Here is a 12,770-nt window from a genome sequence, read left to right as displayed (position 1 = left end):
GTAGAAATATATGTAAACAAAACAAAAACGATTTTCAATTTTTTTGTAGTTTATTGCACTTGTTTGCAATTAATGTAGTTACTATGGACTTAATGCATACATATTATTAAAATATGGGCTATAACAGTTGTATTGATGTATAGCAACTTGAAATGCTCCCACAAATGGCACTACAGCATGTACAAAAAAAATAATATAAGCTCTGGCGGACTTGGTTCTATGGTAGGTCTTAAAGGGTTAAATAAATATTGTCAAATAATCGTGATCTCAATTTCAGTGAAAATAATCGTGATTATCATTTTTGCCATAATCGAGCAGCCCTAGTGGCTAGCACTGTTGCTGCACAGCAAGAAGGTTCTGCGTTCAATTTCACCATCAGGCCGGGGTCTTTCTGTGTGGAGTTTGCATGTTCTCCCCGTGTCTGCGTGGGTTCCCTCCGGGTACTCCGGCTTCCTCCCACCGTCCAAAGACATGCAGCTTGTGGGGATAGGTTAATTGGAAAATCCAAATTGCCACTAGGTGTGAATGTGAGTGTGAATGGTTGTCTGTCGTTGTGTGTTAGCCCTGCGACAGACTGGCGACCTGTCCAGGGTGTACCCTGTCTCTCGCCCCATGACAGCTGGGATAGGCTCCAGCACCCCCCGCGACCCTGAAAAGGATAAGCGGAAGCGAATGGATGTATGGTCTCGTTCCACAATCAGTGTCCCCATTGTCCTGGTAATTTACTGTTTTTTACAGAATTACTTCCTGCCAGAGTACTTGAACCTAAGTAAATCTCATGGTTCTGCTAGTTACTGCTTTACCAAGATGGCTGCAGATATTTTGAAGCCCCTGTCTAAATGAATGGATAGAAGTTATACTGGTGCCTGTGTGAAGTTACACAACATTACGGTTTAATTTATGACTCAATCCAACAATCAACATCTCAGGCTCCTCCCATCAAACAAATACAAAGAGCCAGCCACATAAAAGTGAGATACAATAACACAAAACAGTTAGAGTTTCAACACAATAAATGTTTTATTACTCTGTGAAAGAACACGTCACACTGCCAGCACATAAATGTTGCGTAGTCTCAGACACTCTCCGTCTCACTGAGGAGCTACAGCAACAGCCAATTGGACCCTACTTACAGATAACCACTACAAGATGCCAGACACAACGCCCAGGGTGGATACAAAAAGCAAAGGCAACAACACAACAAACACACAATTAGCAGGTGACAGGACACACAACCAGCTCGTCCCAAAACCCCCAGAAGAAAAACATCCTTCAAGTTTCAACATTTTATAATCAACCTGGCCAACATGCTGAAAGCATGTGATCCTCGTGAAATATATTCTCTCTGTATAAGCAGCTTTAGGGGGTCGTATTAAATATGGGGCTCAAAGTGCAGTACAAGGTAAAGGTGACAAAAGCCGGATTTCAGCCAAGCTGTGTTTACACAACATTTGCTCAGCTACATATCTTCAAGTAATAAAATTAGATATAGCTACTCTTTAGGAGATAAAATCTAAATACTTATACAGTACATAATGAACAGGGTCCATATATGTGTGTTTACTTATATAATACTTTTAGGGATCTATAAAATAAAATATTAGCGCTGCTAGGAAGTTCACACTACTTAGTAAAATCTCAAATCCCATGACCCATAATATAGAATCCCTTCTGAAAAGTGCCGTGACTTTACCATTCAATAGAGCTTTTAAAATAACCTATCTTTTATAATCTACCTTAACGTATTTGCAGTCAGTCAGCAGCTGATCAGTCAGTGAGTGAGTAGCCGTCACTGTTTTGTGAAGCTGTTGTCCTGTTGAAGTGAAGCTCTGCGTGTGGAAGTGAGGCGGTTCAGATGGCCGTTGAGGTGTTGTTGTCTTTGGGTCGGACCCGCGTCACGTGTTCCAGCTGCCCGGAGTCGGACACATCATAGCTTGTCTTATACTTGGCCAGGATTTTCATTAGAGGACGGAGCTTCAGCCACCACTGCTCCTTAGGGATCCTGTGACTGAAAGTAGAGAATAGACGAATGTTCTCTACACTATTTCTTAACCACAGAGATCTTAAAAGCAAGATTAAAACAAAAAGCCTGGGACCGCTGCTTCAGAGAATTTTAAGGGAATTGGGTCAGAATATTTTCCAGGTTTGTTCTTAATAATCTGGTTCAGATGCATTAGCACTACCTTTTGTTTTTAACTATGTTAAAGATCTGCAAATGGTCCTCTAAAACATTTTTCCTCTCACACAGTAAGTAAGCTCAGCTTGTGAGCTTACTTACTCAGGGTTGTGAGCTGCACTGCTACAGATATTAAACAATCTTCTTACACAAAGTCTGTCTCGTCCCGGAGCTGCGCCACAGGCTGAAAGACCAGAGATCTGCGACGCATCCCCAGCAGGCATGCGGTGTCCTCCGAGTTCGCAAACACTCTCCCTGCAACGAAGAGAAGCATCAGCTTTTGTAACTGAGGCAAAGCAATTTCACACCTAAATGTTCTGCATCCTCGCTGGAATCAAGTGTCACATTTATGTGCTTGCCTCCTTTGTAGGACTCCTTGAGTGTCCGGGTGATCCACTGCATGGCTTTGGCTGCAATTTTGGTACCAAAGTTTCTGTCAAAGGGAGATGGAGCTCCTCCCTGACATGGAAAAAAAGTCATATTTATTCAAAATAAGGGCATTACATATAAAATATCACAAGTCTAGTATCTAAAATAATGTTAAGTGCACTTTTCTGTTACACTATAACTCTTAATTTTGATCACTTACAATCACTAGTTTAGCAACATAACTCTACACAGTAATGTCTGCAATATCTCCCAGATAGACAGGATGGATGGATAAAGGATAGCAGATATTTTGTGGATTTGGCTCCTTGCATCACAGATTGTCATCATTGCTGATAAACATATCAAGCACAGCATCGCGTTCATTCATTTGTGCACGTGGCCAACCTGCTGCATGTGACCGAGGATGTTCTTCCTGCAGTCGAACACTCCTCGCCCTTCCTCAGAGTAAAGCTGGTAGATGAAATCTGTGGTGAAGTTCTCGTTGCAGTTCTCATTTCTAAAACACAGCACAAGGGCAACAGGCCGGTTAAGGGATCGCTTCACCAAATAACAAGTGCTCCCTTAAAAGAAGATGCTCTAAACAATGCCTGAACCCATTTATCAACTAACAGAGGACACAGAGTCACCAGGCTGCTAAGTCTCCACACACCAGCGTTCATATACCCTTCATCCAGGCTCTGCTTTTCACTGCATGCATGCATAGAGATGCTGTGATGCACCACTATGTTTGAGGGCATCTTAAAATAATGAAATTATGCAGGCACACAATGTCACCTGCACTCGGTTCAAAATACAACGTTTGTCCTATTTCCACAGACCTCGGTCCTGCTGGGAGCAATTTCCAACAGCATGGTGGTGCAGTGGACTAAAATAACCTCAATAGAGGACATGAAATAAAGTGTAAGGTTAATCAAAAATCTTTTATTTGCCAAAATGGTTTTATATACATAATTGAGAAACACTTATTTACAAATAACGCACTGCAGATGACATTTAAAAATAGAGCATTTTGCATTTTTTGTTCATCGCAGACGTACGCACAGGTCCGTACAATAAATCCCACAGGCTTGTGTAAGGTAATGCATCTAAATGTAACTTTAAAGAATGAAGGTGTTTAGCCTCACCTGAGCACCAGTCCCCTCTGGATGCTCGTCTTCATCTTCTCTGTCAGATGCTCCACGTTGGCCTGAAAACACAGAGTCTCTCACATTAAACCTGCAAGAGCAACTCTCACTCTTCAGTCTCTCATTGCAGAGCTGCAGGTAACATTTACACCACCATGGGGCGCCATATCTTGTCTTTTACCCAGCTGGTGAGCCCAAGAGGGTTAATGCAACAGAAATGCAGGTTTACGACACCACACACATGCGCTTTTTACTGCTTCTCATTGTGATCACTGAAAAAGTGTTTGTTTGTTTTATTACCTATTCATGCATTTTTATGGTTGAAATTCTTTGTGACACGTACTAGTTATAGTTCATATGCAAAGGCAGACTTCTAAAAAACTAAATTGTGCACTGCGCCCAGACTTTTTAAAAAGAAAATTAGTTTGACAAAATTTACAGAGCATAAAGAACTCAACATTGTTAGATTAAAATTAAGTAAAACATACACAGACAAAATAAATAAAAAGACAATTAATATTAAAAGTGTATGTAACAGGAACATTGTAAACAATAATAGTCCTGACGTCTCTAATCTCCCTGACCTGATCTGTGTTGATGAGATCTGTCTGTCATTGAATGACTGATGCAGCTCAGAGGTTATTAATAAGTTGCTTCATGTGCACTGCTATAATCTGGGTCACCTGCACAGCCCTGAAACATCCAGGCAGAGGCACTGATTGACTAACGGAAGCTTCTGCACTGCACTGCGATCAGTCTGCTCCACTACTGCTAAGGATGGAAATGTGCAATGTAGTGAAAGGTATTAGGCTCATTTCCAGCTCTATGTTGCTTATTCTGAACTCTTGATTCATAATCCAGTGCAGGGTTGGCTGGAAGTCTGTGTTAGCCCTGCAACAGAAGAAAGTGGACGGATGCCCTGACTTTTCAAAACAAGCCATTTTTAGCCAACTTTCTTCTAACTGGCTGCCTGTCGTAGACAGAAAGCTTGAACATTACGTGGGTGGGGCTCAGTTGTGTGGCTGAGATGACCATATTAGGAATTTCTGTTCTTATTGACATCATACAGAGCCCAAAAATAAAAAAGCCATGTTAAACGGAGGATTAGGAGCAGTTTGAATCCTGAATGTTTATGCTGTTGCCCTCATAAATGGTGTTACCAATAAAATCCAGTCATGAAACATACAAAAAATAAATTAAATGGAACTCAAAAAGGACTTGACAGGAATCATGGCTATAAGAGTCATCGAGAGAGTAAAAGGTCTTGGTATTTTCTGATGATGAGAGGAGACATGAAAATAAGGCATTTTCTGTTGGATACAGACTTTTTCTCTCTAACCTGAAGGTCACGGATGTCAAATGGCTCCTCGTAGATGTAGACAGTGTCGGCGCCTGCAGCCAGACCACCCACGGTGGCCAGATAGCCACAGTAGCCCCCCATTGTCTCAATGATGAACACTCGCCGCTTGGTGCCGCTAGCTGACTGTTTGATGCGATCACATGTCTGATTCACACACACATAAAACAGTATACAATCATTAAACAAGAAAAATATGTTCACGCAGAGAGCATGCAAATGCAAAACACACTGTACACACAAGTAGAGCTGACAGGAATATTTTATTTATCCTGATAATATAAGAAGGATTTGTGAGAAAACATCTGAGCTTTTTGATTGTGGGTGAAAACTGGTAAATATGATTTGATTTGATTTGATTTGATATACCTTTATTAGTCCCAAAATATGTCATATATGTCATCACTTTGTAAAATAAAATTAAAAAGAAAAGAAAAGATACCTGCATCAGCTCTACTTTAAAGTACATAAAATAGCTGAGTGTCCTTAGAGATGCACAGATTGACTCAGTAACTCAGTCCAGTCATTTATTTTACAGCCTGTCATACCACACTGAAACTAATTTATCTGATTGTTTAATGTGGCAGTCGACTGGCTGCATGTGGACAGACCAGGGCATGAGGCTAAAAACGTGCTTATTTCTTCAGACATCTTATCATCAGTTTTGTAAGTGGAGGATTTATTAAATGCAAATATTTTCAGGATGTACAGAACATTTGCAGCAAAAGAGTTACTCTGCTGTGATTTTATTTCAGGCCTCGCCCAGTTCAGGTGAAACTAGACGGTATGCAAATGATTATGACACCCCTGATGTAGACGGTCGCGGACTGAGGCTACATCCACACTAGCCCGGACAGATTTGAAAACGGTGTTTTCGTCTGACAACGCTCTGCGTCCACACTAGCGTTTTCAGTCGTTTTCACAGAGTTCTGCGTCCACATTGAAACGGCCGAAAACGCTTACGTCCCAGTACTGTGCATGCGTGAAACGCAAGAAGATTCGACCTGCCTCATTTCTGCCGCTTATGTACTTTCCGGCTCTTTGAAACGTCGAATGTTGAGGAAAAGCACCGAGTTTTTTAAATGGACTAACAATGAGGTGGAGTTGTTGCTGCGAGTAACACAAAAGTACAAAGTTGAAAAAGCAAGTGAGAGTTAAAGAATTTGAAGAAAATCTATCTGGAGCAGGTACAAACTGATATTAATCTTTAAAAATTCAGAGCAAACAAAACAACTGCTGTATAATGCCCTCCGCTATCTTAGTTTAATTGGTCACATGACTGCATCATATGACTAACATGCGTTTTTGCTGTCCATACTGCAACGCCAAAGCACCCTTTCCAAATGTATGCATTTTCGAGAGCGTTTTCAAACCGCTGCGTTTTCCATCAGCGAAAACGCCTTCTCAGTGTGGACGGGAGGCCAAAACGGAGAAAAAACGATGCGCATTAGTGTGGACTTTTAGCCTGAGAGGGTTTTTTTCTTCCCAAGAATAAATAAAGAACAAAGGAGACTGTAAAGAACTGGTAAATTTACCATCAGAGTCAACCTGTGTGTCCCTTTAGTCTAATCAGATGATTTCAGGCTTCCAGATGAGGTGTCCTTTCCTATTTACCTTCTCAAAAACACTCTTATTTTAAAGTCTTGTTAGTTGGCTTCACCCATCTGGTACCAAATGCACAAGAGGCCAGAAATAATCAACACAGTCAGTAAAACACAGGAACAGTCACTGACATGCATCGTACTCACTGACACTCGGGTTTTACTTCTGTTTACTCATTCCTCTCTTAAAGTTTTAGTAGATGAATTGGAGTGCATAGTTCAAATGACTGCACCTTGCAGGACTGGATCCAGTTAACCAAGTCTTTGCTGTACTTTCTTTGCCCTCTTTGCCTTGTTTTTGTACATAATGAATAAATAATAAAGTACATTCTCTACATCCTCCTGGATGGTAACGGAAGATAATAAAATCGTCATATTTCAAATACAACAAACCAATATTAATGCACGAGGCACATAAGCAACATCTGCTGTTGTGCTGATCGAGCGGTCTTTATTTTAGGATTTGTGTGAACAACAACAGTTTTGACACTTTTAAACCCAATTTTTATTAACGGTAACACTTCAGCATATCTGTAGCTCTTAATATCTCCCCTCATCTCGTTTGCTGGGCCCTTACCTCCACAATGGCGTTGAGGGATGTATCAGCTCCAAGACTGAGGTCAGTGCCAGGCACATTGTTACTAATGGTGGCAGGCAATATGCACATCGGGATGCAAAACTCCTCGTAGTCAGCCCGGGCCACATACAGCTGCAGAATGGACTCAAAGGCCTGATGACGGTAGCCGTAATATGGAGTTAGACCACTAGGGGGAAGACTACACATCTAAAAATGCCAGTGTGCCCTTTAGTGGCTGCTTCATGGTGCCCAGTGACTCCCTTGTCTTGTATCCTTCATTATCATGATAGCTAAAGCTGTTTGTTAATCAAATGCCAAGTTGCAATATCCCCGTGGATGGATGGATACTTTATAAAACACCATTGAATGCACTTTTCTGTTTCATACTAGCAGCTTTTTAAAACATAAACAGCCCAGCCCATATTTGTCTGATCTGTCAGGTTTTAATGTTGGAAAGGAGTGTCTGTGATGTAAAGATAAACCCATTACTGCACAGACAATCATCAGCATGAAATCACTAAGGTGTTCCTTCTCATCCTGACAGGAAAAGCTTGTTACCATGAAATTCTGAATAGTTTTAATTTGACATGACATATAATTCTTTAAAGATGGTCTACTATACACTGTACAATATTTACAAACCCCAAATTGTTTGAAATTATAACCTGCTGCAACCTTTAGGGTTAGCATTTTAAAAGGAAGGATACAAGACAAAGAAGTAACTTTAACTCCAATGAGACCATGAATATGCAGCTCTGCGTGTGTGTGCATGTGTGTTTGTGTGTGTGTCCTGTAGTGTGTGCAACTGGCTGGCTCTCTCCAGGAGTTGGGGGGACTTTGGCTTCTCATTGGCTGAGAGTAAATGGAATGAGGAAGAGGGGTTGCATCGTGGTTGACATGTAACGGTGTCGACGCGACGAGGTGAGACTCCAGAGGCAGTCGGGCAACGTTTCCTTTTATGTTCAAGAAGCAAAGAGGAAGTTTTTTTTATTTCTATTTGGTTTTTTTGTTTTGTCTGAAGACAAGAAAGGCTTTCTCAGATAAGAACAATAGGAACTACGATGTAGACCACAATCAGTTATGCAGCAAACAAACTTACTTCCCAAACGCAAACAGTGTTCCCGTTAGACTGAACCTTCCTGCTGTCTAGTTATCTGCCTTTTACAAAACACAAAGAAGACCGCATGAACACGCCAGGGTCATGCACCAAGAGCATGCCACAACACACCACTGCATGCCCTAACACTTACCTGGGACCTCTGCTGACCAGCCCGCATCCAGCAGCAAGTGTTTTCTACTGTACTTCATGCTGATTATTAACAGTCTAATGTCTGCATCAGCTAAACTGAGCTGAGTTATTTGGCATAGTATGCGTTGCCTGTCCTAACTGTAAGGTCTTGTTTCTATTATCTTACGGTTGTGTTTATGTGAAAGCAGTAAGCCTGTACTTTCCATTTAGTTCTGCAAAAACACAAGTTTGGTTGTTAAGCGGGAGGCCAGTGTTTACACAAAACATTACAGAGCACTAGCACTGAGTGCTTCTTAAAATGTCTCTGTCATGTGACCTGAGTTTCAGTTAGTGAAACTACGGCACTTCAAAGTGAAAACTTGAAGTTAAAAATCTTACCCAGGCACAGCTGATTTCATTTCAGAGGGAACCAATGAGCAGGTCAGAATTTCAAATATTTGTTTTTTAATCTGGCTTTTTTGTCACTACTCCTAAACTGCCAAAGTTCAATTAATGGCAGCTCTAAGCCCATGCACAAGATTAAGAACCAATTTTTGACAATTTATACTAAATAAGAAACAATAACAATAATATATTTTCAATTTCTGAATTTAAACTAGAAAACAAATGGATCCTGTAAAAAGATCTAAACTGTCTTGACGTGTGAACTAAATCTGACCTACTGCTTGTTAATGCAAGGATGCGAGCTGGCAATCAGCAAATCCCGAACTCTGAGATGTGTTAAGTCTGCATGTGTGTTAAGTCTAGAAACACACACACATACATTCTCTCTAGCCCAGCCACACTTACGTCAGTAATGGCATTCAGAGCAGTGTCTGAACCAATGCTGAGGTCTGAACCGGGTATATTATTGGAGACGGTGGCCGGGACCATAACCATGGGCACACAGAACTCCTCATATTTGTCCCGTGCAGCAGCGAGTTCCAGTAATCCCACGTAGGCCTGCAGTAGTGAGAGCCAGCGTCTTAGTGGTCATTGAGTATGTACACACAAGTGGGGGAAAAGTGAAGAGCTCTAATCCCCAGGACTTTGAAGGTGCAGTGGACAAGAGGACACAGGTGAGTTTTGAGGGAAAAAACATGACAGGAAGAGCTGGGAACTTACTGGAGATAGCAAAGGTGTGTCCAAAATCCATACTACACTCGAGAAGAAGATATTATCTACTATAAAATGGAGTATAGTCCACTAATTGATTCATGGGCTAGCACCAAACGCTGAGCATTGCACAGCTTTGATTTTGTCGAATGGAAATCAAATGTTTCACTTTATTCACCAACTTCTTCATCAGCTACAGCAGGAGCTAGGTACTACTGTAAAAAAGAATCACTGCATTACTAAAAGTGGCTTAAGATAACATTAACTTTTACTTCTATTGTTATATATTGATTAAAGCTAAAATTTTAGCCAATCATAACTATGATACATGCAAACTAATAATCTGAACATGTTTGCTTTAGGAATCATAAGTTAACTTGTGGTGGGCGTGAAGGAGGAGGCGGCTTTGAGGTGGGAGGGATCTGCTGATGAGAGATGGAGCTCAAGAAATGGAGTATGAAATGAAAATTCAGTGATGGGATGAAGAAACGTCTGTGAGGTATGTACTGTTAGGAGAAGCCAAGGGGAGAGAGCCAGGCCAATCATGACGGGCAGTGAGACACACACAGGAAGTCAATGTTGCAGCTCCTCACATAAAAGGACAAAGACAGAGACAACGTTCATTTTTGGCCAAGCTACCAAAGTCAAAAACCTTTTCTTTTAAATGGCATGGTTGAATTGTTAAAGTTCTTTGTTAAAATAAAAGTTTTATGCTGGTTTCATTTAATCTCTCGATTGGACAAAGAGCTTGAAAAGCATCAAAATACCATAAACATCCATTTCAATGTCATTAAATCTATCTATATACATGCTGGCTTTGCAGCTTGGCCAACAGTTCATACTGACACATGGACAGACAGGGAGAGAGCCTTAAAAATTTAAATATGTCTTCATTATATTTTGAAAAAATATTAATATAGAAAATGTGTTTTGCAAATTTAAAATGTCAAATTGGGTAAATTGGTGAGAAACAAATGGACCAGAAAATGCTGAGCAATACAACACATGGCAATCGTAAAATGCTGGTGGGAGACGGTGCTTGATGATGCTGATACAATAAGGTTAGCCATTTTACATTACACAATAACTCTGCTTTTACAATATCAGTAGCTTTTTTTAATGAAACAATAGCTGAATTTAAGATTTTTTACTCATTGTATTTTTCTAAATGATAAAAAATGGTCAGAGATACAATATTGATAAAATGTGATTACAAAGAAAATGCTTTAATTTGCAATAACCAGGAAAGGTTGTACATACCTCAAACCCTCCGACCACAAGCAGAGCATTGATGTTATGAATCCTCATCTGCTCAGCGATCTTATCCAGATGTTTTCCTGGAAGAGTTCTGACACATAAAAAATGATTAGTCATTAAAAAGGCAAAGGGGATAACACTTTATCATGTACATTTAATGTTAAAGCATTTAACCTTCCTCTTGTGTTAGCTTTCTGTTATTATCTTTTATGTTAATGGATAGTTTTGTGTCTTAAATCAACCAAAAAGTTCCCTCAAAACAGTGGTTTATCATTCAAATTGTTTGTAATCTTGTTAGGCTTCCTTATCCATGAAAAGATGGGTTTTAATATTTTTCCTGTGGCCCTCAGGCTCTTTCTTTTTGCAGCACACCTCTCATTTTCATTCCGAAACTATAGCAAATTAAACTCAAGAGATTAAAAAAAACTTGTAGCAATGTAACGTAACATATCTCTGAAATAAATCGGTTTCATTTATTTTTTATGTCAATATTATTAACTATAATAACATTCCTGTGTAATTCTATCAATTCGATGCACAGAATTACACAGCCCGTGATGCTGCTTTTTGCATCCAAGGCTGCCCAGATGTTCATTTACTCTCACCTCTGCCTTTGTGTTGAACATTGATGGAAAGAGCTCCACCCATCTCTCCCAGACATCCCTAATGGGAGCATGCGTGTCAGGTTTGCTCTAGGATCTATCTATCTATCTGTTGTAAAATCTGAGGACTCTTGATATCATTCAAAAGGTCTGAGTGACATTTTTGCCTGGAAAATATGCCTGCCTGTCAATGCTTCCCACATACCATCAGTGGTCTCATTGCTGGATCTGTACACTCCAGCAAGTAGAACACCAGTATAGGCTTCCAGGTATTCCATGTAAATATCATCCTAAATGTAGCCATGGAGTTTTCTTGCTTCAGTTTGTCACAGCAACAATGTGTTTCTTTGGTGAAAATGGCAGAAACCCATCAAGTTGTCACTTATTCTTGTCACGCAAACCTGGAACTCACAGAGTCATTTTGATGACATTTGCAGCAGTTGGCCTGCCATGTAAGGCAGGAGGTACTCCAATCCAAGAGATGTTACCACTTTCTTTTTACTCCGGGAAGGAGGCAAAAAGGTGAAGAAGCCCCTAACTTCTCTCTGACAGTGTTAGTGAGCTCACAGTATGTTTACGATTTCAGTTTTGGCTCTAATTATTGTTTTAAGATGTTATATTATAACAGAGTTGAAACCGACTGTAACAATACAATGGTCATAATTTCCACCAGAACATTTTCTAATTTTGTTTTCATGTTTGTTTAAATAGAGGTTCCTGACAAAGTCAGAAAGCCTTGATGCAATAAACAAGTTTAAATGGCACCTTTATGCATAAAAACCTAAAAATGGGTCAGTGCCAACCTTAACCTCGTTTTTAACCTTCCTCATCAAGAGGAAACTTAAAAATGATGTAGGCTTATAATAACAGGTATATAATAAAGCAGCAGATTACCTTTTTGTCCCTAGCAGTGACCCACCCTGGCCAGTCCAACCACCAACATCTCCCCATTTGATCTCCTTAATCTGATAAAAGAGAAAGGCAGCTCATTTGTATCGCAACAAAACAAATTAATGCATGGCAGAAAAGGTTCACAGATCTCACTGGGACTATTACAAAAAGCAATCTACCAGATAAACACTCCCTTGAAAATTATTGTGTCAGTGTCTGAATTATCAAAAACATCAGAGATAGAGTTTCTGCTTTTTAAATGCATCCGCACACAGCACCAGCACAGCATTGAGAGGAACTACAATGTCAAGTACAAGTCAAGAACATCATGAAACACCAGCCCCAGCCCACTTCCCAAGGAAAGGAAATACGACTGTCCTGATGACAACATCGGAGGCAGCTTACCTAGGATGAGGAGAAAAAAAGGACCAGGCTGTTGCTCAGTGGTTCA

The 12,770-nt window shown here is 40.3% G+C and overlaps 1 protein-coding gene across 9 annotated transcripts in view; it reads right to left on the bottom strand.

Moving 5' to 3' along the window:
* Positions 1-995: 995 nt before the first annotated feature.
* Positions 996-12,770, bottom strand: part of LOC101484184 (ATP-dependent 6-phosphofructokinase, platelet type) — a 38,633-nt gene continuing 26,858 nt past the window's right edge. For 3 of the 9 annotated variants that reach the window (XM_004565521.3, XM_004565520.4, XM_004565522.4), the window contains 10 exons: positions 12,323-12,393; positions 10,830-10,917; positions 9,264-9,416; positions 7,226-7,378; positions 5,030-5,194; positions 3,691-3,752; positions 2,951-3,062; positions 2,536-2,635; positions 2,326-2,431; positions 996-2,008 (listed from right to left, as the gene is read on the bottom strand). In XM_004565521.3, coding sequence (XP_004565578.3) covers positions 1,852-2,008; positions 2,326-2,431; positions 2,536-2,635; positions 2,951-3,062; positions 3,691-3,752; positions 5,030-5,194; positions 7,226-7,378; positions 9,264-9,416; positions 10,830-10,917; positions 12,323-12,393 — 1,167 coding nt within the window. In that variant the 3' untranslated portion in view covers positions 996-1,851. The remainder of the gene's footprint in view (positions 2,009-2,325; positions 2,432-2,535; positions 2,636-2,950; positions 3,063-3,690; positions 3,753-5,029; positions 5,195-7,225; positions 7,379-9,263; positions 9,417-10,829; positions 10,918-12,322; positions 12,394-12,770) is intronic. The other 6 variants (XM_004565527.3, XM_004565523.3, XM_004565525.3 and 3 more) reach the window with 2 other exon arrangements.

The sequence above is a fragment of the Maylandia zebra genome, linkage group LG18 (assembly GCF_041146795.1).
Source record: "Maylandia zebra isolate NMK-2024a linkage group LG18, Mzebra_GT3a, whole genome shotgun sequence".
Lineage (NCBI taxonomy): Eukaryota > Metazoa > Chordata > Actinopteri > Cichliformes > Cichlidae > Maylandia > Maylandia zebra.
This window is presented reverse-complemented; position numbering and strand designations above follow the sequence as displayed.